General features: G+C 33.9%; 4 protein-coding genes across 6 annotated transcripts in view; 3 read left to right on the top strand and 1 right to left on the bottom strand.

Moving 5' to 3' along the window:
- The window catches only part of LOC127881941 (ankyrin repeat and sterile alpha motif domain-containing protein 1B-like), a 36,751-nt gene extending 20,954 nt beyond the window's left edge, over positions 1-15,797 (top strand). For 2 of the 3 annotated variants that reach the window (XR_008050341.1, XR_008050342.1), the window contains exons 13-21: positions 6,091-6,144; positions 6,532-6,599; positions 6,934-7,118; positions 8,867-8,984; positions 9,169-9,300; positions 10,026-10,121; positions 12,001-12,078; positions 12,386-12,865; positions 13,076-15,797. Coding sequence is in view for 1 of the 3 variants with exons in the window: in XM_052430197.1 (XP_052286157.1) it covers positions 6,091-6,144; positions 6,532-6,599; positions 6,934-7,118; positions 8,867-8,984; positions 9,169-9,300; positions 10,026-10,121; positions 12,001-12,078; positions 12,386-12,486 (832 nt within the window). In the remaining 2 variants the exon portion in view is untranslated. Of the gene's footprint in view, positions 1-6,090; positions 6,145-6,531; positions 6,600-6,933; positions 7,119-8,866; positions 8,985-9,168; positions 9,301-10,025; positions 10,122-12,000; positions 12,079-12,385 lie in introns of all 3 variants that reach the window. The other variant, XM_052430197.1, reaches the window with a different exon arrangement.
- The window catches only part of LOC127881948 (uncharacterized), a 220,875-nt gene continuing 196,849 nt past the window's right edge, over positions 3,958-27,983 (bottom strand). Inside the window, exon 4 of the transcript XR_008050346.1 lies at positions 3,958-4,340. The gene's annotated coding sequence lies outside the window, so the exon portion shown is untranslated. The remainder of the gene's footprint in view (positions 4,341-27,983) is intronic.
- Positions 20,295-21,933, top strand: LOC127881946 (uncharacterized). Its single transcript, XM_052430208.1, has one exon. It carries the CDS (start codon positions 20,850-20,852, stop codon positions 21,894-21,896), a length of 1,047 nt encoding a protein of 348 aa, XP_052286168.1. The 5' UTR covers positions 20,295-20,849; the 3' UTR covers positions 21,897-21,933.
- LOC127881953 (40S ribosomal protein S23) lies at positions 24,982-27,327 on the top strand. Its single transcript, XM_052430218.1, has 4 exons — positions 24,982-25,107; positions 25,839-25,995; positions 26,714-26,834; positions 27,143-27,327. The coding sequence occupies exons 1-4, from the start codon at positions 25,104-25,106 to the stop codon at positions 27,287-27,289; spliced, it is 429 nt and encodes a 142-aa protein (XP_052286178.1). The 5' UTR covers positions 24,982-25,103; the 3' UTR covers positions 27,290-27,327.

The raw sequence follows: 27,983 nt of genomic DNA on the forward strand, positions 1-27,983 counted from the left end.
CAACTGACATAGAAATGCATAGCATAACTAACAGTTTTATGCTCAGCCCTTGATTGGACTCTCTGTCAGGGGTTTTATATTTATGCCCCTGGATTGAATGATTGGGGGTATTTTGTTTTTGGCCTGTCTGTCTGTCATTGTATGTGTGTATGTCCCAAAACTTTCACCTTGGTCATAACTTTGGAATATTGAAGATAGCAACTTGATATTTGGCATGCATGTGTATCTCATTGAGCTGCACATTTTGAGTGGTGAAAGGTCAAGGTCATCCTTCAAGGTCATCCTTCAAGGTCAAAGGTCAAATATATGGCTTCAAAGCGCAGTAGGGGGCATTGTGTTTCACAGACACAGCTCCTGTTATTTTTTATATTTGAAATATAATGCTTTAACCTTACTGGGCTGGTTTGCTCAGTTGGTAGACTGTTGGAATACAAATCTGAAGATTGCTGGTTTGATTAGGGTCTTGGCCACATATCTGGTGTCAGGATTGGTCATAATTTTATTAGCCATTTTTCCCCTACCTGTGATTCAAGAAGTGCAATTGTCAGTTACTGGCATAAGTATGTGCACAAAGTACTGGTAAACTAGCTTGCCCAGGAAAAGTGTAAGAAGGTTATTTCAATGCCATGGTATAAATGAAAAACTGTTGGTAAATGAAAATAAAGCAAAACAAATTGTAATCTTTGTGTTATAAAGATTCACTATTAAATAACTAAGGCCACGACTTTTTTTTTATTGGTTTACAAAAATTATTTTGAAAATGGTCCATCGGGCGGTCGAAAAAAAACAAAAAAAAAAAACATCATTGTAAAAAAAAGTTAATACTAATAACATCAGAACAAAGACAACATATCTTTCATAACCTTAACACAGAGACAAAAAATCAAATTATGCAATAAAACACATCTATATCTTCAAATGAAATGAGTCCTAAAAGCACCTTTTGTAACATCAGGCAATTTTAAACACTCCATTACATGACATGCGTTCTTCTCCCATTAAAACGAAAAACTGCGCTTCATTTCCATAATTCGATGCGCACCATTACGCAATGCGATGCCCGTTGCATAAATCTTCTATAAGATAAACTACTCATACACAAATTACCTGGTATGTGTTTGCTCTTACTCGACTTATGAGATCGTGCATGAAAAAAAATCGAGGTAGATCGATCCATGCGTCGTCGCGGTAATGTTTGTCAAAGTTGTTGTTGTCATGAAAACTCGTTGATTTACAAAGCAAAACGTCTTATTTGAACTGACGCGAATTAATTTAATCATATTTGTCAACTTCGCTTTTGCTTTATTTTGATAATTTAATCCAAAGTTTAATGTTAGCAAGTGTTTTTGTTTACTGGAATTGTAAACAAGGAGTCAGTTAAAGTCTTCCGAAAATGTGCAGCCTGTGTGAATTGACAGTTTGACGTCATCAAAGGAAAGCCGCTTTCTGTCGGAAGCAATAAAGCGACAAATTTCGCGCCGAAAAAATTGGCTTCCTTTGTCTAGCAATCAACATGCGAAACCAATCGTGTGTTTGTTTCTCAATTGCAATCCTCCAATTTAATAAAAGCACGTGCATAGCTCCGCCTTCGAATCTTTTGCAGAGAACGGAGGCGGAGTTTAACTGTTAATTGAGCAAGTGTTTTACGCAAGTTGAGTTCCGATTTGCCGAAATTACTCGGCCCTAAGCATTGAAACGACAAATACATTTATCAATGATTTTCCGAGATATACCGATTTGTTCCGATTTCCAAACTTTCTGTACAGTTCCTATAAACTATGGCAGACGTGTTTACAAAATTCCTAAACACATATATCGTAAATAATGGCAGTGTTTTATTGGATTATTTATACTAATTATCAAATACTTTTAATCTACTATAATATCGGGTTTGTTTAATATAATTAACATGTTAAACAATATAGTTGCGTCACAGACTCGGAAATAAATTTTGATGGGGTCGACATTTTACTGACGCTGATTTTCTTATTGTCTGTAATTTTTACCCGAAATAAATTTTGAGAAGTGCCCATAAAAGGACTGGTACATAATGTGTCACATTGAAAAATATCCCGATCTCTGCAATATATGTGAACCAATCGGTGATTGTACGTACTTGATTTTATTCGCAACCGTACTCAAACCAGATCGATTTTTTTCTCGTTTCGCTCGTTTTGCAGTGCGGTCGGGAATAAAATATTTAAAAAAAAGACGATTTTCCGATTTTATTTTTTTTCCCATTTTCCAAAAATTAGGGTCGGCGGTTTTGTAAACCAAGAAATATAAAAGTCGTGGCCTAAGCCTAAACCAAAATATAAGGTTACTCTGTATTTTTTTTCAATCTTTTAGAAAACTGAAGGCGTATTAAATAACTTTTTTTCGATGCTTACAAAAATGCAGCATGTTAGACATATTTTGGTACTCACTGCTTAATTGTTAAGTGAAAGCTATTACCCTGTGCATAATGAAACTTACTAACATAGCTAACAGTAGGTGAAACATTTAACCCCTGAAACTTTTATGCATGAAGCTAAATGTTACTTACAATGGTAGCTGTATCATCTGAGTTTCTTCTACAAGCTGTCATATAGCTGGCTAATAATATCCTGACCTTTATGCATAAATATATTACGCAACCTTTATGTTTTGATGTATAAGTTTTCATATTTGATTCAGGTCACTATTTATGGTTAACAGAAAACAGAATAGCCTGCTTAATATGTTATGGTGTCATTTATCTCATGAGAAATATGCACCAACACAACAGAGAAAGAATGTAGGACACCAAATTACAAGTACCATAATTTATCCTTATAGATTTCATAATCATCCTGTTAATATTGGCAAGTTATACTTCTGTGTAACCTCCAGTGTAGATCTTGCTAGGCAGCAGCGACTTGCTGTTAATGATATATGGAAACAGTGCACAGGCTGTAGTTGGTTTGCCGTGTTGTTGCTACGGAAGACTGGGTCTCTTACATGTCATGGCATCTTAAACTACAGTGTGTACCGACACTAAAACTCTAGAAATTGTTGCCTTCTTATACACAAACATAGTACAATTAAGTAACTTGTATAGTAACATGTAGAGTCAATAATTCATTCTAACACGGCACGTGCCAAATTTTATATAAACAAAGAAGAAAATCGTCTGTGGGTTGTTCTGCAATAATATATGGGTGTAGCTTTATGTTTCGAAAATAGTTCTGAATAAATAAATAAAATATTGCAGTAAAATGCACGTTTTAAAACCTGCTCTAAAAGAAATGTAATAAATGTAGCATGTATATAAATGTAATAAAACAACAAATTGTATATTTGGTGATAAAGTGGCATAACCACGCATACAAAGACTGTTATTTGTAAGGAAACGTAATTCAGAAAACATTTATAGCATGTCAGCTTTTCAGTAGCATCAATAAACGTGACGTCATTAAGTTTCTACGATTGTTGTTTTAAATGAAAGTGATGTCATTTGCAAAATATTTATAAATAAAAACGACGTCATATGTTTGTACAATTCAATGACGTCACTAAATAGTGAACTTTGTACTAAGAAGGGCGGATCGAGTATTGAAAAATATAGTTCACGTCCTTAAGCTTGAACCAAATCAATCAGAATCGTGTTAGAATCAAAATATTATTTTTCTATGATGGTTTGTTGTCGAATAACCCACAGTAAGAAGTATAGATGCGTGTTATCAAATTACTTGTGCTTCGCACTCGTTATTTAACTCCTACGCATCTATACTCCTTACTGTGGGTTTTTCGACAACAAACCATGATAGAAAAATATTATTTCTTAAATAATATCTTACTTACTGTTATTGAATTTCTTATCATGTTTTATTTTAAAAAACTTGGTCAGAATATTAATCTGGACAATTCCTAGGCCAGGTTTGAATCCGAATTAGTAATTACATATGTTTAAAAACTAGATCAGCAGGTCAAATCATAAACAAGGGCTGTTTGTAAAACATGCATGCCCCCCATATGGGCTGTCCATTGTAGTGGCAGCCATTGTGTAAATACGATTTTTGTCACTGTGACCTTGACCTTTGACCTAGTGACCTGAAAATCAATAGGGGTCATCTGCGGGTCACGATCAATGTACCTATGAAGTTTCATGTTCCTAGGCAAAAGCGTTCTTGAGTAATCATCAGAAAATCATTTTACTATTTCGGGTCACCGTGACCTTGACCTTTGACCTTGTGACCTCAAAATCAATAGGGGTCATCTGCAAGTCATGATCAATCTACCTATGAAGTTTCATGATCCTAGGCGTATGCGTCCTTGAGTTATCATCCGAAAACCATTTTACTATTTCGGGTCACCGTGACCTTGACCTTTGACCTAGTGACCCCAAAATCAATAGGGGTCATCTGCGAGTCATGATCAATCTACTCATGAAGTTTCATGATCCTAGGCGTATGCGTTATTGAGTTATCATCTGGAAACCATTTTACTATTTCGGGTCACCGTGACCTTGACCTTTGACCTAATGACCTCAAAATCAATAGGGGTCATCTGCAGGTCATGATCAATCTACCCATGAAGTTTCATGATCCTAGGCGTATGCGTTCTTGAGTTATCATTCAAAAACCATTTTACTATTTCTGGTCACGGTGACCTTGACCTTTGACCTAGTGACCTCAAAATCAATAGGGGTCATCTGCGAGTCATGATCAATGTACCTATGAAGTTTCATGATCCTAGGCCCAAGCGTTCTTGAGTTATCGTCTGACAACCACCTGGTGGACGGACCGACAGACCGACCGACTGACAGACCGACAGACCGACATGAGCAAAGCAATATACCCCCTCTTCTTCGAAGGGGGGCATAAAAACACATTGTAATCACTGAATGGCCACTTTTTTACTCAGTCTTGATGAAACTTTTTCAGAATGTTTCTCTAAAGACTGGATTCAAATATGGGTCATGTATGTCCAAAACTAGGTCACAGGGTCAAATCTTATAAAAGCTTTGTTATCACTGTAGAGGCCACATTAATCATTCAACCTATATGGAACTTGGTCAGAATGTTTCACTTGAAAATTTCTTGTCCATGTTTGAATCACGTGTGTCAACAAATTAGGTCAACTGGTCAAATCTTAGAAAACAGATATTACAACTCTAGAAGCCACATTTATGACTCACACATGATGACATTTAGTTATGATGTTTATCTGGACAAATTAAAGGCCATGTTTTGATTTCGGTCAAGTGAGATTAAAAAGTCAAGTTAACCAGTCAAGTCTTTGACTATTGTTAAATATCATTTTAAACAAATGATTAAACGTATAAGTACATGATTCCATGCTGTTCATTTCAATTTTCACCTTAAAATTGTTTCTGAAGAAATCCAATCTCTTTTGGCTTTTATTTTATGTGCTTTGTTACTTAAATAACATGATATACATACATTGCACTTTGCTACTCTAAAAGCTGTTTTTTTACTCTTTTACTTGTTACTTATATATATATTATTTAATTCATATGATACAGAATTTAACATAATTTAATTGAAATCCGTTGGATAATAGATATTACTTAACACAAACTATTTTATATGTTATACAAACTATATCAGTATTTTAAAATCTAATAAATAATACATTAAAACATAAACCATAAAACATTGATGCTGTTCAATTTTTGCAGTTAAGGTGCATTTATTGTAGATGCATGCTATTGATTTAATGTTAACTAACATAATGAGAGTGAAATGATTATGAAATGAGAAAAGTGTAACTTTATTTCTGTGAAAAGTCAGACTATATGTTATGAATAGGTTTAGAATACTTCTGTTCAAAGATTAACTATATTTCTGTGGAAAATTTAATTATATATATGTGAAAAGTTTAACTATTTCTGTGGAAAGTTTAGCTTCATTTCTGTGAAAATTTAAACTATATATATTTTTCAAATAGTTTAACTACATATCGGTTTAAAGTTTAACTATATTTATGCAAAATAATTAACAATATTTCAGAATGTTCAGTTAATAGGAAGAACCACAAGCCATTGAGTGACAATCACAAATTTCAAAATTGATACTTAAATGAATGTAAAGTGCTTGTCTTCTACAGGGACAGTCCACAGATGGTGCGTGCTTTTGAGTTGCAGAAAGGACAGACTCTGCAGTAAGTCTTATATCATACTGTTTAGTTATTTTGTCTTCTAACCCTTTATGTAGACTTTAAACTTTTCACTTGCTATGCTTTCTGAATTTTAATATAACAATGCTTTACATATCAACCAAAGCAATTAAGAGAATACACTCCATTGAACCCCACAACAGAACAGGCTTTGTCTTTAAGGAAATTTAATGAAAACTTTGTTCTCTGCTTGAAACTTGCAAGTTCGTTGTAACTAAAGGTCAATTACAAACACACAAGTCGGATATTTTTCCTTGAAATTCAATTTCTATGCTTCGTTTTTCAACTTGCTTAGTTAAGACCCACAAACAAAAATGCCAAAATGGATATGGGTAAACATTTAGTAATGTTAGACATATCTAAACATTTCAGTGGTCCCTGGTCAACGGTTGTGCCTTGTACTTGTCTAAGAACTGGAAGTACCTCATTGGCTGACCCAGGTATGTTAACGCAGATACTAATATCATGGTGGTATTACAAATGTAAAAGATAATTTTTGTTTTACTTAAATGTTAATGTAAAACCTAAATACTGATTTTTATTTTACAGACTGAAAATCATAAATAGCAATATGCGTCTGCCATTGTTTCATATTTCGTTTAAAAACATTCTTCCTCTAATTGAAAAATTAACCTACTAGAAAACGCATAAGGACAATATGAAAAATGATACATTTAATATTTGAATAGTTCAAGAATTCATTAATACCAACTGATAATAATTTAATTGCTTTGCATGATGCTTCCTTACCGACCAAATACACATCATCTACAGGTGTTCCTCAGACGTTCACTGACTTCACTTCAAGGTCGCGCTACTGGCGTATATTGCTGCTTGACAATTTTGGTGGGAAATGCACCTGCTTCCAAGGGATTCAACTATATGGTGCTGACGAAAGAATTCGCTCCCTTCTGAAGGAAAACGATATGGACAATTATGCTGATGAAATTATTTCTTCGGTATTTATCATTTGATTATAATATTTTGATTCTGTATTAGTTGTTAATTTTATATTTGATTCATTTCAAAGATTCAATTTGTACAAAGAAAAAAGTGAGCAAATATTTTTAGTAATGCAATCTTCATTCATTAAATTAATTATGCGCCTTACTAAAGAGATGGGTTTTAGTGTGGTTTGCACTTGGCCCTGATCAGATGGTGGGTTACTAAGAGGAGAAGACCATTTTGTTTCAGCAAAAGGTGAAGAGAAGTCTTTTAGCTTTGATAATTTCTGTTGGTTAGATTGTTACTTAAAAGACAGGAAAGAGTGATTTTGAGGTTAACAGGTCAAAGGTGAAGGTAATATAGTCTTGTAACATGAATGTTGTTTATGCAATATATCTTGAGAATGCTTTGCCCTATACTTGTGCAAATTGGTTGTTCGGTTACTTTGGATGAGAGAGGATGGCTTTTATCTTTAAAGTCTACAGTTCAAAGTTCAATGTATTGGAGACTTATCAATTCTGTGGTCCACGAGTCCAAGGTCAATGTCACTAAAAAAAACATTTTGATGCCATCCTGCAAGTTAAAGGGCAAACCTGTTTACAAACAGTAAATTTTTGTCATTTATCCAATCTAATTAGTGTTCATAGTTTTGGGCATTTGGTAGAAGTAGTGTGTCAGTGAATGCCTTAAATTGTTAGATTTGAACCACTGAACTTATGAACTCGATTATTATGGCAAAAATGGAATTTAAAAAAAAGGGAAAAAGTTTGTCCCCATGGGAGCTCGAACAATTGTCCTTTAGATTAAAAGGCAATGGCTTGAACCATTTTACCATCCTGACTGTTAAGAATTTATATTTTAGACTGCCAAATTAATCAAAAGTTTCACATTTGTAAGGATTTATAATTTTACAAATGTCAATTGATGATACAATGTATTTCATAAATGAACCTGTATTTTTGCTTTGAGTGTATGTCATTAGTGTTATTTCGCTTATTTATAATGTTCTTTTATTTTTATCATTTACCAATCAGTGAACAAGTTTCTTTAACTGCAAATATTTAGAATTATATTGCTCAATTTCATCCTATTATTTTACTCCTTTTTTTAATCAGGAATATTATGAAGACATATATATGCAAATAATCAAATACATAGATCAATATTTGTGTTGTTAGCTTGCCTGTAGTGTTCAGAACAAAATGTTGGTAGCATATTTGTGCAGCACAGCAGCATGATTTGGTGAGCCTGGGGGCCGTTCCATAAACGATCGTACGACAATTTTAACTTACGAGAGAATTTTGTAATCTTAATAAGTAGACGAACTGGCTCGCCATGCTCATCAAATATATACGGCGCTTTAGATGTCATTGTAATTAATTAAGTACTGAACATTTTTAATCATATGATATGGACTTTAGCAAGTATGTATCTTCGAAAAATGTATCGTATCATAAATGTGTACTACGATGTTTATTGAAACGGTCCCCTGGTCTATAAAATGATTTAGTTATCCATCAAACAAAGTGACCGCCTTGCACCCAGGATGTCTCGTGTTTCTATATCCTCTTGGGGATTTTTTTTTAGGTTTCTCAAAAGATGCAAAGTACTGGGTCTTACTAGGAAACTGTAATGTATTGTGTCTTGTTATAAATGCTATGTTATCAAGCTTGAATAAATTGGTAAAAAACATAACAATTTCAATTATAATACGTGTACACATATATTTGTCATTATTAATGTAATGGGTCTGTATTTTCAGGGTTTCAATACCTACAAGAAATTCCTCTTGATGAAAGAGGACGATTTGAAACAAGTTGTGTCTGAGGTTGCTCACAGAACACTCATAATGAAATCACTTGAAAAAGACAGACCAAAAGGTACAGTAATATATTCATGATTGTTGATTGTTACATCCCTGTTGCTTAAGAATGGCCTTGATTTGCCATACATTCTACAGAGTTTACTTCATAGTAACGTTCCTATGCTTATGCTGTATAATTTCGATATAAAACTTATAGGACACTTCTACAGAGTTAAATGAAATTGTTGCTTTCATCTCAGAATTTCACCCTGCTGTGTTGTCATGGGAGGTTACCCCATTTACCAGTGCAAAACAAGGGGAGGTTCTGCCAGACTTTGTTGTGAAATCAGCTCCAGGCGTCAAAACACTCGTCAGATTAGTTATAGAAAATGGTTAGTGGCAGCTCTGTTATCTTTATAGTACACTCGTGTTCTTGTAACTAAAAGGTATTTGGTAACATTGTTTCTAAATAGGAAATGTGTCATTTAATTGTAAATGCTTGGGCATGTTTTTCATAACATTCTTTGAAGAATATGAAGAATAGTCTTGGCCTGAAAAATACATATATTTTATCACATGCCATACCCTGTTTCCCATGTAATATAACCATTACATATTTTTTTTATTACACATGTGTTATACATTTTAAAGCTCTTTCATTGGCTTAGTTTTCGTTTATTAACCAATTGCATTTTGTTATTGTGCTGAAATGACGTTGCAACGTCAAATGACGTCACGAAATGTAAACAACATTCGGGATTTATCATTATGTTTGCGTAAATATTTATTTAATTTGCTCATTTAAAAGCATGTGATAAAAAAGATCTGACACTCGTTGTCATATCATACCATATTTTATTAAACTCGTCCAAGAAAGTCGTTAGTAAGCTCGCCGAAGGCTCGCTTACAAACAAAATTCCTGAACTCGTTTAATAAAATATGGTATGATATGACAACGAGTGTCAGATCCTATATTTATGTGAATTTTCTTGGTTCAAATGCAAATTTCTATAGTAATATTCACAAATTCTAAATAAGTAATGTTATTATTTTAGTGAGTTAAAATCATGTTAGATAAAATCAACACGCATGTGTGTATTTGTACCTATACTTTCAGGGGCAGTTTTGCAAGGTGACACTGAAGTTCTTCTGTTGTCAGACAGTGAAACTGAGCCATCTCGTGCTGTATTTACAAACATTTCTATAGACACAGGTCTTTATTCTGTTTTTAATTATCATAGGTGTATATAGCCAAAATTTGTGTGTATATGTTTCAATTAATCTGTTTGAAACATTAATTTTTGTGGAGTTTTTATGCCCCCTTTCGAAGAAAAGGGGATATATAGTTCAAGTTCGAATATGGGTCATTCCGGGTCACAAACTAGGTCACGGGGTCACTTAGTGCATTTCAAGGATTTAGCATGGTGTCCGCTCTCTAATTGAAGTAGTTTTCATCTGATTTTTACCAAACTTGGTCAGAAGTTGTATCAAGACAATATCTAAGTCAAGTTCGAATATGGGTCATGCCGGGTCAAGAACTAGGTCACGGGGTCACTTAGTGCATTTCAAGGAATTTAGCATGGGGTCCGCTCTCTAGTTTATGTGGCTTTCCGATTTATTTTGATATTCTAAGACATTTTTATGCCCCGAAAGGAGGGCATATAGTGATTGGATTGTCCGTCTGTCTGCCCGTTTTGAGTTTAGATTTCGAAAAATGCTCATAACTTCTATGTCACTTCAGATAGCAATTTCATATTTGCCATGCATGTGTATATGGACAAGGCCTTTCAATATGCACACAAATTTTGACCCCTGTGACCTTGACCTTAGGGTCAGCGTTTATGTTTCAAAATCTGCGTTTCGGTTTCGAAAAAAGCTCATAACTTCTACCAAGCATTTATAGGGGGCATAAGTCATCCTTTGGTGACAGCTCTTGTTTTTAATATCTTGATATAGCAGTAGCGAAGATCGACTGTATGTGAGTTAATGTGTAATATTGTCACAGCTTTTTAGACATTAAATTTGACAATTATTAAATGATTTTAAATCACAAATGTTCACATTTAGAAGACAAAGTTTTACCATCAACTTCCTACCTCAAAGATCATGGTAACACGTAGAGTTAAAAGGTTAAATGTGGGCATTCATACATTGTCCAGACGGTCACTTTGACATTCAATATGCAATCTATAGATAACTTGCCACAAATGACCTCCATGAAAAGAGAGCCTGTCGGATTTTATACTTGTCATCCTACCTTAAAGCTCAAAGTTCAAATAAGCCATACAAAAGCATGTTACTACTTCATTCAATATGCAATTTGAAAATAGCTTGTCACAGACGACAGCCTGTCCTTTTTAACACCCACAAACTATTGTTTGTCTGGATCTAAAATATTTAGATCGTTCTTCCAAGAAATAAACAAAAATATATGCCCCATAAATAATAATTATTGTGCAGTGTATGGTAACAAGGTTAAATGTAAGGTGACATTACTTTTTTTAACTGAAGAATAATAACAATATAACATACATAATTGTTACACTATTGAGCATGTTTGTCAATTAACATTAGATTTCTGAATTGTATTTTGAAGTGATGAATGATGCAAGAATGGTTAAGCTTACATCATTTTATTTCAGTCATCAAGAATGATACATGTAGCATGTTAATGGTTAAACTTACTTAATGGTTAATACAAATGACTCAATACATTGATTTTTTGCCGATTTCTGTCCTTTCACAAATAACATTTTTTTCAAAAATGGAGTGTTTGATGATTAATTCTTAAATTTCTAATGTTTTTTCCCCCATTTTGGACCAAGAAGCCCTGATAATTAATTTCTAAAATATGCTAGTAAAATATATCTCTTACTGAAGTGCATTTAGATTTTCTTCAAGAAATATTAAAACAGATATTGTCTTTATTCAGCAACTTTTGAAGATACTAGTAGATGTGTATTATTTGTATTATTGTGCAATTTGTTAAACCAGTCATCTGTATGATAGGTTTTCTAATTGTATGTATGTTCGTGATTTTCGTATATTTCACCACATCCATGGTCATGTATATCAATATGTTATTGTTTCAGTTGGCAATCATATTTTAAAAGTGGAATGTGTGGAATATCCTCGTGTGTACCTGACTACTCCTCAACCCATCAATATCAGTAAGACTTCATTCTATTTGATTTTTCATTTATTTAAGTGTAAGGGCAACTGGTTGTTGAATCTGCATTTTCACAAAGTTTTGCTTTTGTTGTTGTTTTTAATTTAAACTTTCCATATATTTTTCAGTTTAAATGAGACATGGTTAGATTTTTCATGGACCAGAATTTCAAAATCTGAGCCATGGTCAAATTTCAATTGGCAAGAATGTGAGGCACGGTCTTATTGCCATTCTCAGAATAATTGTATACTAACTGTTTAACAGTGATACATGTATCATAAGCTCTTATATACCAATCGTATTTACAGAGCCTAAGACAGTGTTACGTGATAGTGTAGCGCTTGCCTTCGATGACATGGAAGCAATGCTGAAGGACTTGTCAGCATCGCTAGGCCCTGCCAACAAGTGATCCAGTCTTCAACCAACTTACCAGCTCATAGTTTTTGATCTGATGTTTGTGAATTTTATTAATGTAAAGAATTGATACATCTTGTTCATTTTCTGGTGACTCATGGGCTCTAGGCTTTGGATCTTTCCCCGAATTGTATACACATTCTTGAGTCATTTATATACTCAAGAGTATAGAGTATAACACTAAATACATGGATTAATATTCTGAGTATAAAGGTGATGGTGTTTAAAAAGTGAGCATTTACCGGTGGTATTTACTAGTATTTGTTAATGATGCTTATTTGACGATTAATATATATTTTAATCCCGCAGTATTTTATAATTATATGTTGGCACTTTTTATTGCAATATCAATACAACAAGCTTAATCTTATCCTGTTTAACCCTTTCAGTGCGGGAACCGAATTTTAAAGGCCTTTGCAAACAGTTTGGATCCAGATGAGACGCCACAGAACGTGGCGTCTCATCAGGATCCAAACTGTTTGCTATTCTGATAGTATTCTTTGAAAAGAAATCGAAGAAAATGCTAATTTTAGAAATTCAGCAGACGACATTTTAGCAGACGACAAATTTCCCAGCATGCAAAGGGTTAAATAGTCTCAGGAATGTTTGGGAAATTTTGAAATATTTTCATTATTATACATGAATGATTTCATTCATAGGTCTGTTTTTTCCACCTGTTAAATATGAAAACGGATTTTATGCTTCAGATATGGAATTCTTATCTGGTCTTTGGTTTTTGAGAATATAATACATAAGTATTTCAGTAAGATTTTCTATAAGCATATAATAAAGCAAGTTATCAGAACCCTTGCAATATAAAATTAATCAGTCAGAATTTACAAGTTCTCATTTTATCTCATAAAATCATGGTGACTGGTTTATGAGGTTATTGTGGTTATTGCTTTAGTTACCAGTATTTTGCCATGAACCACAAGCCCAAAGTGTGAAACCAGGGTTTTTTGTAGAATGTTTGTAAATTCTTGCAATATTTTAAGCTAGTGGGAGTTTTCAGGCTAATGATTTTACTAGGCAATAGTTTTTGCAATTAGCAAATTTTTTATAAAAGTTCTTAATATATATGTTAATGGGGCTAAACAACAAGCCTAATTGGCCTTTTCAACTGGCTGAATGACATTCAAATTCGCCTGAATGTGCTCTGCAACTCAACTCAATGGCCTATGTAAAATTACCATGAATGGGCTTTGACTTGGCCAGAATAGACTTAACAAATAGCATTAATAAACCAATCTCACGTACAGTTAGCATTACTGTGCAAGTGTTCTGGATCTATAGTTTATGATGAATCTCTTGCCATTTGTGTTCTTGTGTTTTTAGCTCACCTTACCACTGCATGCTATGGTGAGCTTTTGTGATCATCTTTTGTCAGTTGTTTGTCATCCGTAGTGCATCATCAAGACTGACCTTGTGAACACTCTAGAGGCCACATTTATCTTCATGAAACTTGGTTACAATATTTGTCCCAATAATATCTCAGCCAAGTTTAAAACTGTGTCGTAAATTTTTTCTTCATGAAACTTGCTGAAAACATTTGTTTATATGATATCTTTGCTGAGTTCCAAAATGGTTCCAGTCCATTGAAAATAATTGCCGCCAAGGGAGGGGGGGCAGTTTTCCTTATCTGCCCTTAATAAAAATGTATGCTGTAGAAGTCACATTTTCGTCGGATCTTCATGAAACTTGCTGAGAACATTTGTTTATATAATATCTTTGCGGAGTTCAAAAATGGTTCTGGTCTGTTGGAAGACATGGCTGGTAGGGGGAGGGGATTTTTTCGTAATTTGGCCACGTGAAACCTTAATTATTGTAGTTACTATGATTCTTAGGTGAGTGACCAAGGCCCTTTGGCCATCTTGTTTCGTTGTTTGTGATTAGTTTTTCTTTGGAACCTATCAGCTTAATTCAACAGTTATAATATGTTATGTTGTTTTGTTATGTTTATCATTGATTCTCCTTCATTTGTTAGTGAACTATGGCATCTCAAGGCTGTTCTAACACAATGCCAATAAACACCCATAAATCTTAATGTTGCAGATTAAAACTGCATAAATATTTTTCAAATGTTGCTGTGCTATTATAGGTGTTATGAAAACACTCTCAACCTATTAAATTTACATGTTTATAAGAAAACGTTTTTAGCTCTACTGAGAATAAGTGTGCTCACTGTGATCCTTTTTGGTCCATCCTGCATCGTCCGTCATCAACATTTACCTTGTGAACACTTTATATGTCGCAGTTATTGCCCAATGGTCTTTCCAAGAGCGCCGCTAAAATATGCCACTTGCATTATGTTTTATACATCAACATAACCGGACATGCAACCGAATTGATTATTGGATTAACAATTATACTACATAGTTAAAATCTTTGATACATCTATTCAACACTCAGCAATCTCACATCAACTGATCTCATTTCGACCTTATCATCAACTCATTTTGGAGTTATTTATATTCATATGGACCAAGAATTAGATACTGGCAAGACTTCCACCGTTCTCATAAGCCTTTATTGCACACAGCACCTTGTTTGCCAATCATAATGAACCTGGCTGAGAACATTTCTTCTAATGAAAACCAGGTCAAGTTAGACAATGGTTATATTCCATTTTTAGCTCAACTATTAGTATTATTTATGAAATAAATATATTGGTGCTATCCTACTCGCCCTGGCGTCGTCGTTAGCGTGAGCGTTGGATGTTAAAGTGTGCGTACCACCTCAAATATTGTCTATGTCCCTTGACATATTGCTTTTATATTTTGCATACTCCTTTAACAACATGACCCCAATCTATAAACAAGAGCAGACAACTGTATCAAGGATTTTGTAAGAATTGTGTTCCCTTTTTATACTTAGAAAATTGAAAATTGTGTTAAGTTTTGTGTTTAGGTTCACTTTATTCCTAAAGTATCAAAGCTATTTGCTTTCATACTTGCAACACTTACTAACTATCATAAGGGGACTGTGCAGGTAAGGTTATGTAACTCTGACTGGCATTTTTACAGAATTATGGCCCCTTTTTTATACTTAGATAATTGAACTTTTGGTTACGTTTTATATTTCGGTCCATTTTACTCCTAAAGTATCAAAGCTATTGCTTTCAGACTTGGAAAACTCGCTAACTATCGTAAGGGGACTGTACACGGCAAGTTGTATAACTCTGGTTGGCATTTTAACGGAATTATGGCCCTTATTTGTCTTAAAGATATTATGCTCAGATAATAGCGCTACGTGGTTTTAAAATTTCATGCAGATACTATGGCGGACAATAGAGTTCTCGCAAATCTAGCCGCCAGTTCCGTTTTTTATACACCCTGTATAATCTTAACAGATTTGAGGCGCGCAATTAAAGAAGAAAAACATATTTCAAAGCTTTTGAATTTTGCTAGATATTTTGTGAGCAGTGGATAATTTGAAGAACGAAAAATTCCATTCTTCTGTTTAAATTAGTTATGAGATACATTTATTTGTAACATTTTGTCTACAATATATACTTATGTCTATATTTATCTTCCACATTCCGGATTTTGAATTGCAATTGTACGCTCAGTACATATATAAAAACTCCCTGGTATTTTCACATTTAAGTGCACCAGTTAACAAAAAAAATTGCCTAAAGCAAACTTTATGGGCATAAAATATATAAACATTTTGATTGGCTTTTAATTGTGTTTCATATGGAATGCGGATGAGATTCGCCTTTTTGCTTTTCTTTAAACTGCTGTAACGCGGAAATTTTGAACAAAATATTTTGTCAGATTTCAATGTTTCTACAATATATTTCTGGAACTTGTTACCCACAGTATTGACAGCTCCGAGCCGAGACGCACTTGTTACCCACAGTATTGACAGCTCCGAACCGAGACGCATTCAAGTCTGCCGTCCGGCCGCTACCAGTTGTTCGTGCCTAGAGTTGTAGGCCAGTTGTATTGAGTAAATTAGAGAGGTTTAGATTTCTACGGGACTTCATACGGCAACTTTATTTCTATATTGTGTGTATTTCGTCACCATTTATTTGTATATTTCGGCCTACGAGACGTACAAACTGTACAAACCGAAGTTATAAACCAAAAAGTTGACATTTTCCCGTTCACCAACAACTTCCAATTCATTATTCAGTTCATTTTTTTTTCAAGGTCAATATATACTAAAATACAGTTCACTACTGTCACTATGGTTATGTTTTGTTTATAATTGGTAACTTGAAAATAGGTACAAAAGCAATCTACAAAATGCACCTCAACTCGATGTTTTAAAACAGTAGGAAATGGTAAAATCTAAAGTTTGTCATGTAATTTGAAAAGTGTTTAGATTTCATGAATTTTATTCGGGAACCTCAAAACTGAACAGTAGTCCGAAAAGTACACCTGTTCTGCACGTACATAAATAAAGTTTATACGGGATAACTCGATATTTGGCCTAGGCTGATTACTTCTTAAATAATTAACTAATCTAAAATGTTTTTGCAATGGAATCTATATAATATGATAGAGCAATTCGTAATCTCCCAGATGACGTACATAAAAATCCTTCATAAATGCTAAATACCTACATTTAACCTTTCAATGTAACAAGTCCTTTTCAACATTTGTTGTGCACAGTTGTAATTAACATTTTCAAAGCTGTTACACTACAGGTACGGTAGATCCTTTTTGGCGGGGCTTATCTGTATTTGACAAAAAGTGAGATTCGCGGTTTTGATTGCGACATGTATAGATTCAATAGACAGATTAAAATCACAATAGGTGATATGAAGTAGACATGAAATGTTGCAAAATCTAAACATAAAAAATGGAAAACTTTACTTTATATACTTATCAAAAGTTTAAGTACACACCTTTCTATATGAAAAATATAGTAAATTAGTATAGTAGTCTTAGATTATCTAGTATACTAAATGTTAGTATGTGTTAAATGAACAATTGAGATGATACTTTTATCATCCATTGTTTTATAAAATGAATAAAATTGAGACTCAAAACATGCTTATTTAACCGTGACAATTAAATAAACACAGTGCTAAGGGAGTTCGCGTGTCAATTTTAAGAATATTGACAGGCAATTTTAACTCTTTATGTATTGCATAATAAATCTGAAGTGTGCCTGATGAATATTCAATCACATTAACTCTAAAAAATCGATACAGTTGTCCAATTACTGAATGCACTGTTAAAGTGCATTTTTAGAAATAATCGATTAACTCGTGCAAAGTCACGGACCCTTACTTTTCATTATTTATGTGATTTTATTGTTTGTAAAGCATTAATCAATAGTTGAGTATTGCATTTTTACGACAAAATCATATAAGAAATAGTGTTATTGCAAATTTTGAAATACATGTACACAAATATATATTTGAATTTGAAAATAAAAATGAATACAAAAATTGCATTTTGCTTCTGACACTTAGCCCCCGAGTTATAATACTAATAAAAACAACCAGAATTTCCTGAAAATTCAGGCCATTTTGTACCTATTTTGCGGAAGACAGAAAAGAGGCAACACCCAGAAAGAACGGTTTCATGAAAGGCAACATCATGAACATGCAACTTTTTATTGTCTGGTTTTGTTGTAGGAGAATCACTTTACATTTTAAAGGAAAAAAACGAACAAAAGAAAAGTTGGTATATTTGGTATTGTACAGCTAGTCAAGACAAACACAAGGATACAATTATTATCAAAATCGGTCAAATAATAAGAAAGTTATGAGAGTGTGAAATATTTTTCAAAATGCAAATAAGGTAACAGTTGGCCACGTCCCCTTTACAGAATTTTATTTTGATGTCTTTATATTACTTCATACGTTATTGTTTTCTTTCTGATATTTTAAATATTGATTCAGTCTTTCATCAAGCTTATCATATAATTAAAAGTTTGACACAAATATATTTAATTATGAAGAATAAGACTTTGAATATTTATTGACGAGGTTATAAAGTCATAAATACCCAGAATGGCCGCCTCCATGATTGTAAAATTCAACAATTTAAATCTTTAATAATTTCGCTATTTACCATCCGATTTTAACAATTATTTCAGTTATGTATTTCTCTGGTCTAGCTCTTCGAAATTATATCAAAGGTAATTTTGTTCAGTGTTTTCCATTAAATAGACACGTTGATACATGAAATGTAGTTATTTCGTTGAGAGCAACAATATAATATGAACCCTAGTGTCCTTATAGACACACTGTGAATAAACTGTGAATGGTGAGTCCTCTTAGTCGAAAAGATCCGTAAAACAAAATAGTCTCTTTGTGTCGTATGAACGAATCTGCATAAAACTCAATTTATATTCACATTGTAAATCGAATCATTCCTGTCAGTTGTCAAAACGAAAGTACGGTTGATATTCAAAAGCATTATATTTCTCTCTGCGGGATATTTTTTTCAATATGTTGATGCTGCATTAACGAATATACGTGTATATGAAGTGAAAACACCAAAAATAAACAACGGTTGCGATAGACACCTATAAACTGTTAGATGCACATAATATCACTTAAACATTAGTTCATTTTTGTTGTTGCAGAATTTATATATGTCGTGCATTAATTTATGACATCAATCTTAACTTGTTATATCTAATTTAAATCTTAATTAGCATAAATTATATTATTTCACATGTTTTTCATTAAATTAAACGCTTGCATTTATTCGGCTACTGCCGTTTGCATATTTTTGCTACTTACGTTTGCCATTCCTAAACGTACTACTGACGTTTACCATATTTGTTTTCACTCTTTAAACGTTTATTTAATATCTGGTAGATATATGTGTTTGTATATGCATAGACATATGTAATATATGTTCGTCCGGTAAAGCATAGACAGTTCTGTGATCGTTAATTTTCGAGAACACTGACTCTTTGTAATTTTACTACTGACGTTTGCTTCTTAAATGGAAATTTGCGCCGAAGTGTTCTCGAAAACCAGAGCATCACACAAAACGCGTGATATACCGATTGAAAGCTGTATGCATGCCATATTGCCCGCACTAGGTCGTATGAAAGTCAGAGGATGATCAGCAAAGATATTGGAAAAAAAATTACCTTGCGCGGCTGTTTGTTGTCATAAAATGACTACTGACGTTGACTTTTGTGGTCACGTGACAGTTTTTGTTCATTCACAGTGAGACAGTAGCTATAGAATGATTCGATTTTTTACAATTTATTTGTGGCAATAATTACACACCCATAAAGAGGTACCGCCAGGTTAAAAGAATTGAGATCATTTGATAAAATATCATATATAGACCATTGCGCATTGAAGTCCTATACTGTAGTGCGTTCAGCTACAGCGAACGTTTGCTATAGTTTGCGAACGTTCGCTATTAAACGCTTGGTTCGCCGCGAACCCTCTCGGGAGGTAGTTCGCTAGCAAAACCAATCGTTCACTAAGACCGAATCGGAAACGAACGATCATTGGCGAACGTTCGCTGTAACTGAACGCACTACTGATCCACAATATTAATCAATAATCAATATTACATGATCACTTAAGAAGGAAAAACGCATACATAAATACCAAGAGTCATTTATGGCCTTTTAAGAGGACATGTGTAGCAAATGTACGCTTATGACTGTCATGGAGTCCTTAAATGGTAAGGGTTTCATAGTTTTTCGTGTCATATGCAGACATGTTCTCTTTAATTTTTAAAACTGATTAGAGTTTCATTTGAAAGTCACATAAACTCTATTTTTTACTGTGGATGATATATTATGAATCATATTCTAGTTAATGTCGTACGGCGAGTTTTACATTCCATGTGGTATTGGTACGACATAGACGCCAAGGTAGCTCTCAGGTTGTACGAGTTGTAAATCAAAACATTGACATACTTACAAATTGAAGGAAAACCAACGGCAACAAATTGAAGATTTGTTACTTTGGTTCTGGAGGAATTAATTTTACATATACATTTTCTTTTGGTTTTTAATAGCCCTTTGATGAACAAGCAAATTGGTGAAGAAATGGCGACACTCGATCCCTCGGATGCACAGCTAATGTTGAAAAAAGAAAGTTTACCGGCCGTTCGGATTAGTAACACCGCGGATAAATTCTTTAAAGACTTAGATGAGCATCTTCTCAGCTTTACGTTTCCTGAAAGAGAACTGAGTGATTTGCAAGGAGCTGTGTATGAATAAGTTGTAAAGTTGCTCACAAAAGTTGAAGAAATAGACACTCGGTTTAAATGTTCAGATATTGTAAAAGTTGGAAGCTTTCAAGAGAGTACCAAAATTTTAGAGCCAAACGAATTTGACTTTTTAGAAGTAGTTGAAGAATTGTCTAAACAAGGAAATGTTGAAGCTCTCCGTGTCTGCAAAGATAGCCGCGGATACATGCACCTACGAGTGAAAGATAGCCATTTAAAAGAGAGATGGTCAAATTTCATTGATCAGGATGGGTTTGTTCACGGTTATAACATTGTGAAATCGGTCAGAGGCCTTAGTTCAATACTGATGGATATTTATATGGCCCAAACGTCTGGGAAACCATTTGTTATAGAAACGAAATCAGGCAAACTTAAACTCGCGGGAGTAAAGGTATTTCGCGAACCGAATACGGAACTCATTTTGCTTTGGACTACACATGACAGAGGAGAAAGCTTTCAGATTTCTGTGGATGTGTCACCAGCTATAAGATGTCATAATATAGAGGACGCAGTGACTATAGAGGATTGTCTAGATGAAAACATATTCAGAGAAGTGTGTGATCACGGGAGTTTCCTATTAACATCGGGAAGAAGAGACGCTAGTCATGCTTCACCCTCAAAATGTTTCAGAATATCATTGACCGAAGTGGAGGTGAAGATTATGCTTAAACTTACTCCAAAGCATAAAATTTGCTACAGAGTATTAAAGTTCTTCTTTACAGAAATTTGTAAAACTCTATCTGTTCGTGGATTTATCTATTTTGGTCTCAGTTCATACTGTCTGAAAACTGCTGTATTGCATCATCTCCGGTCATGTTCAAACACCAACCAGGAGACAATACATTCATGCATGGAGTCAGTCGTATTATTTCTACTTGATGCTTTAAGTAATGACATGCATCAGCGACCAGTTCTGCCAAGCATTTTCATTAAAGACCACAATCTTTTTGAATCTCTTTCCCGCTTCCAAACAGATAAACGGATTGCATTAAATCTGGTCATGCATGCCAAATGCTTGTTGGTGTTTCGCTCTCTGGTCAAGAACTTTGGAACAATTCCGTCATCTGATTATTGCTATAACAGTTGCTTGAAAACGTTCAATGACACTTTATCACATATGGAAACAAGTAAAAGTGTTGTAATGGACAAAGCGAATCAGTTTGTCAACAGTCAGGGTCATTGGAAAGCAATGGTGACCGTAAAAGATCTTTTGACACATTTTGATGGCACGTAAAGTATGTTAATCCTTTACTCGCATTGGCATAAGTTATATTAAGTGTTTGTAATAAATACAAGGGACATTAGTGTTTATATGTTTATCTTAATGTAGTTCTCATTGCCTCTGATTACCTCACTTTGGACATATAATGTCAGAGGAGGTCGTTACATTAACAGAGTAAAACTTAATACTTTGGAATGGTGTTCTCTAGAGAAAATGGTATTTAACATTTTCCTAGAGAAGGGACAGTAAAGCGTTTTTCTCTAATACTAATTCTTTGCGCATGATCTATTCAAACCTGTATAATTATATAAATATCTTACCTAATCTTGTTTATGATATATATATATAGTGCCCGTTGCGGAAACAGGAATAACTTATTACATAATTACACGTGATATCTCATACATGTATATATCATAAGTTTTAGGTGACTTATGGGTCCATTGGACCGGGTGTTTTGTTAAATTATCTATCATAGTCGTCTCTGTAAATTGTCGTACAAATATGTCACTATAATAAAATATTTACTTACTTACAAAACAGTTGTTTCAACACAACAATTAAAGCGACTACATAATTGTATATGAGTGTTACGATGCGCGACCCAGTACGACCGAAATGTAACATCCATGGAAGCACGACAAATTACGGCTACACGTGGCACACATATTAAACATCGCGGCTGTGATAATTAATGGCAATAATACACTTTACAAAACTTCTAACGTCCCCTAGTTTAACATTTAATAACATTTTTAATATCGGAGATATTATTCCAAAATTTTCAGTTTACACCTTTTTAAACATGGAATATTTTGTTAAATTTTGTGTTTAGATCCACTTTACTTCTATTAAAAGTATAAAATATATGGCTTTCAATCTGCAAATACTTTCTTACTATCACGAGGGTACTGTAAATGGCAAGTTGAATTTGACCTTGACCTTTGAATGACCTTGACTCTCAAGGTCAAATTTATAAATTTTGCTTAAATTGCCATAACTTCTTTATTTATGATAAGATTTGATTCATACTTTGACAAAACAACACTTACCTGACATACCACAATGGACTCCACCAAAACCATCCCCCATGCTCCACCCCAGAATACCCCCCCCCTCCCCCCCCCAATTTTTTAAAAATAATATTTGTTCTTCCTTTTTTTCTTATTTTTCGAAAGATTATCTAATAAATGACCACACCTCCACATTATACCCCCTCTGCACCCCCACCCCACCCCAACCCCCCAACTCCCAAAAGATTTTTTTAAACATGGTAAAAAACACAAATATTTATTTATTTTATTTTGGAAGGACCGTCCAACCATCCCACCCAAGCTATTGCTATCAAACTTGAAATAAAATCTTATTACTTTGTTTTATGTCTTTACAAATGTTCAATAGGTAGTGGAAAATATACCCGAACTCAGAATCGTCTATAATGTACAACTTCTTTAAAACATAAGCGATCAATATGTTTAAATTATGGTCCTCTTCCACTTAAAATATGACTATATATATTACCTTGACCTTATTGAATATGAACAATTTCCCCATGATGGCTTACGTTATACTGTCAAGCACTCGAATAGTCGAGCGCGCTGTCTTCTGACAGCTCTTGTTAGATCACATTAGAACAATGTGCTCATGGCGAGCTTTTGTGATCGCATTTTGTATGTCGTGCGTTGTGTCGTAACATAGACTTGTTAACACTCTAGAGGCCACAATAATTGTCCGATCTTCATGAAATTTGGTCAGAAGATCTGTCTCAATGATGTCTTGGACGAGTTCAAAAATGGTTATGTTTCAGAAGATTTGTCCCAACAATATTATGGACGAGTTCGAAAATGTTTCAGGTGGGTTAAACTACAATTAAGGGGTCAGGGCATTTTTCCTTATATGGCCATATTAAAAACTAGTTAACACTCTTGAAGTCACATTTATTGTCCAATCGTCATGAAACTTGATCAGAACATTCGTTTTATGGTATATTGAATGAGTTAGAAAATGATACCAGTATATTGAAACACATGGCTGCCAGGTGGCGGGGAAGTTATCCTTATAAGGCTAAAGTAAATATCCCGCTTCCAAACGCATGTGAACCAGGTTAAACATATGTCTACAAAATGTCATGATTAACATTCTTACCAAGTTTATCAAGATTGAGTCATGAATTTAGTCTCTAGTGTGGTCAAAGGTTTGTCAAATATTTGACCTGATGTCCTAGTCTTTGGACACACATTACTCAGATTGGAATTCGATCTAGATTTAATTATGATAGAAATTTAAATCAAGTTGAATAATGGATTCAGTTATAAATGTGGGCTTTATATTGGCATCTAGGGTTTCCTAAGATCTTACTAAGTGACCCAAGTTTTTAAAAGCACCTGACCCAAGTATTATCAAGATTGAGTAAAAAATATGGCCTCTATAGAATGGGAACACTGTTTTTCTAAGATGTGACTTGGTGACCTAATTGTTAACGCTTGGGACCCAGATTTTAACTTGGTGTAGATTTAGTTGAGATAAACAGTATTACCATGTTTAATTGAGATTCAGTCATTAATTTAGCCTCTAGATTTGTATCAAGGTTCTAAGATTTGAGCTGGAGACCTAGTTTTTGGACGCACGTGACCCACATTAAAACTCTATCAAGATATTGTCTAAATAACATTCTGACCTAGTTTCATCAAAATTGAGTAATAAACGTTGCCTCTGGAGTGGTAAGAAGGTTTTTTTATGATTTGACAAGATGACCTACTGCTTTGACGCACCTGACCCATACTTGACCTTCCCTGAATTTTGTCCAGATAACTATTCTGACTAAGTTTCATAAATAATTACATCGGGACCTTCTCAGCCCTCCCATAACACACAAAAGTGTAACATCTTAAAAAACGTTCAAAATTACGTAAGGCCTCTTGGCCTTCAAATAATATATCCTCAACTTTTAAAAGCAGGTACATTTCAATATGAAATGTGTACTTTTAAGATTAAAGTATGTAATAACTTATAACAATTGTGTTAAACATGACCACGTTTTTAGGCTTTGACCACGGCGTTTACAGTTCCATGGTAGCCTAAGTTTTCGCCATCAATTTATAAATGACATTACGTGAAACCAATTTGTGTAGTTCGGTGTAGCCTATATCATCGGTGGGGAAGCGTTTCTGACTCTCGCGTGAACTACCGCGATTTCTTCCTTTCCGACGAAATCCCAACATGGGTAAGTTGCCTCTCACGTGGTAAAATTAAATTGAATATTTTCTTCATTCGCTATTACTTAATTCCAAAAATAATTACTCATATTGAGTGATTATACATGTATTCTTGTGGCTAAACACATAATGTTATTGAAACACTGTCGCAAAGCTCAAAAATATGTTTTTTAATTAACCATCCGAATTTTATTTAGCACAACGTCCGGATAATTATGCACTGCATTTTTTTATTTATTTAAGTCATTCGTGACTATTGTTCATTCTTTGCACTCTTGTCACTTTATTGTAAAGCAAGTTACTGTTGGTGTATCGCTTCTTGCGAAAAAGGGAGTTCATTTCACCATGTAACTTAACATTTAATTGTTTGGCCAACCTTTTTAATAACAAGGCACTTTTCATGTGAAGCTGCCATTTAAAAGAAATCACAATTATCAATATCAAGACTATAATCCCATTCATAATAAATGAAATAATTTATAATCAAGCAATTTTTGGTTTTGTTAATTGAGAACCTAATTTAAAATCAATAATTTCACTTAAACTATGAATAATCTAGCTACCTTATACTTATCAAGTAAAAGCATGTAAAAACCATCAATAGAATATATTGTTTGGATGTTTACCTGTACATGATTTTTTTGAGGATTTTACAGGCATGCCTTATTACTGTAAACGTGTGTGTTTACAACTTCATTTCTTTACATGAGTCCTTTAAGTTTGTGCATCTGTTTATAAGGTAAGCCACGTGGTATCCGCACTGCTCGCAAGTATGTGACCCACAGACGTGAGCAGAGATGGCATGACAAGGGCTACAAGAAGGCCCACTTGTCATCTCGCTGGGTGAAACCCTTCGAGGGATCATCCCATGCCAAGGGCATTGTTCTTGAAAAAGTGTATGTCAATTAATACATCTTGTCTGAAAATTTTATGTCTGAATTATATTTTCTAACACATTATTGATAAAATGAATATTGTAGTTTTAACATACAGTTCCCAATAAGTGCACATCTTTATAAAGCTTGTTTACATTTAGTCTATAACTGTTCAGAAACATGGGACATATTTACTTTATTTAAATTCAAAATATACTGACAGAATGTGGACACATGAAACGGTAAAAATGTACCTTCCAATGCCAGTGTTGTTTATTTGTACCTTTTGGGGAAGGTGGCATCCTTTCATTAGAGGTATTTTATGACACAAGGAAAATAGATATACTGTCACATGATGTTTATATTCTACTGTGTAATGAAACATTAATAAAATGCTTTGCTGCAAATGCTAAATAAGATTACACGCGAACTTAATTTGATAACATTTGTTGGGATTATTTATTAAAATGCCTCTTGACTAATTCAGATATTTTTCAAATTTTGTCTGATAGGCATTTGTTACTTAATTTTGTCCCTTTTTTCAAAATCTTGAATAGAGATGGAAATTGCATGTTTAATATTATAGAGGGGAAATATTAACACTTTGAAGTGGGGAATGAGGCAAAATTTCGGCCCAAAATTGCCGCCAAAAGTCAATCCAGTGATAGAACAAATTGTCCAATTTTTACCAAAATTTTGGGAAATTTTATTTGCATTTGAAATTTAATTAAATTTGCAGTGGTGTTGAAGCTAAGCAGCCTAACTCTGCCATTAGGAAGTGTGTGAGGGTACAGCTGATCAAGAACGGCAAGAAAATCACGGCGTTCGTGCCTAATGATGGTTGCCTGAACTTCATTGAAGTGAGTTTCATTTCAATAAAGTATACGGATTAATGTTTTTGAATTAATCTTCAGATGATGTGAATTGATGTGTAAGAACTTTCATACTTTGAGGAAAACAAAATTGAGTTTAAGTACATGTACAATTTAAAAAAAAAAAAAATAACAAAAAATATAAGTATTTTTTCTACAATTGTATAGCTAATATTTGGTGTCATCAAATGATGTTCTGGTTTAAAAATAACTTACTGTGTTAAGAATATGGCAATATGCACATTTCTAGTCTCTGGTTCATGCACTGAATTTTATGAGTGATTATTCATTTTCAGGAAAATGACGAGGTTTTGGTGGCAGGGTTCGGTAGAAAAGGGCATGCCGTCGGTGATATTCCCGGTGTACGTTTCAAGATCATTAAGGTTGCCAACGTGTCACTGTGGGCCCTGTTCAGAGGCAAGAAGGAACGACCAAGGTCTTAAGCTGTACAAAATTGTAAAGAAATAAACCAGCAAAACAATCTTGTTGTTTGGTAGCCCCTTTACTGATCGTGTCTGAATTTTCAGGCCTCTCGAAAATGCTTAAATATTAAAGTGTATTTAAACGCAGAAAGTTGACAAATGATGCTTATTGGAAACTAATTGAGTCCCAAGGACGCACCTTTTTGCATACCAACTGGGTTTTTCATTTTAACCATTAACAAACTACCGTAATTACTCTTTAAGTATTCAGACACTTAAAAATAATAAAATATCCGAAAATGTATATGCGGAAAATATTAAAACATTTCAGGTGTCCGAAAGTTTAGAGAAAAAAATTAAATGTTTACAAAAAATTAATGATATTGAAATAAAAGCAATACATCAATGCACAATAGTGTTTCTACTTTTAAATAAAAACATCTTCACAGCTTTTCTTACTCTTGCCTGAAATGATACAGAACAAAAAAGTAAAAATATTTAACATGCTGCTTCCTTAATTGGAAGATATCATTTAAAATGCTGTTGGGTGAGGTGATTGTTTTGTAGCAATATACATGGTTATTTACCCAATTATGCAAATGTTATGGTCCTTTGCCCTCAAACATGCGTCTCCCAGGTTTTAACCTTGATCCGTTTGTAAAACCCCATGATCAAAGTGTCGCAAGATAAGCGAAAACAGTGCTGAAATCTGGTA

This window comes from Dreissena polymorpha, chromosome 5, assembly GCF_020536995.1.
Source record: "Dreissena polymorpha isolate Duluth1 chromosome 5, UMN_Dpol_1.0, whole genome shotgun sequence".
NCBI lineage: Eukaryota > Metazoa > Mollusca > Bivalvia > Myida > Dreissenidae > Dreissena > Dreissena polymorpha.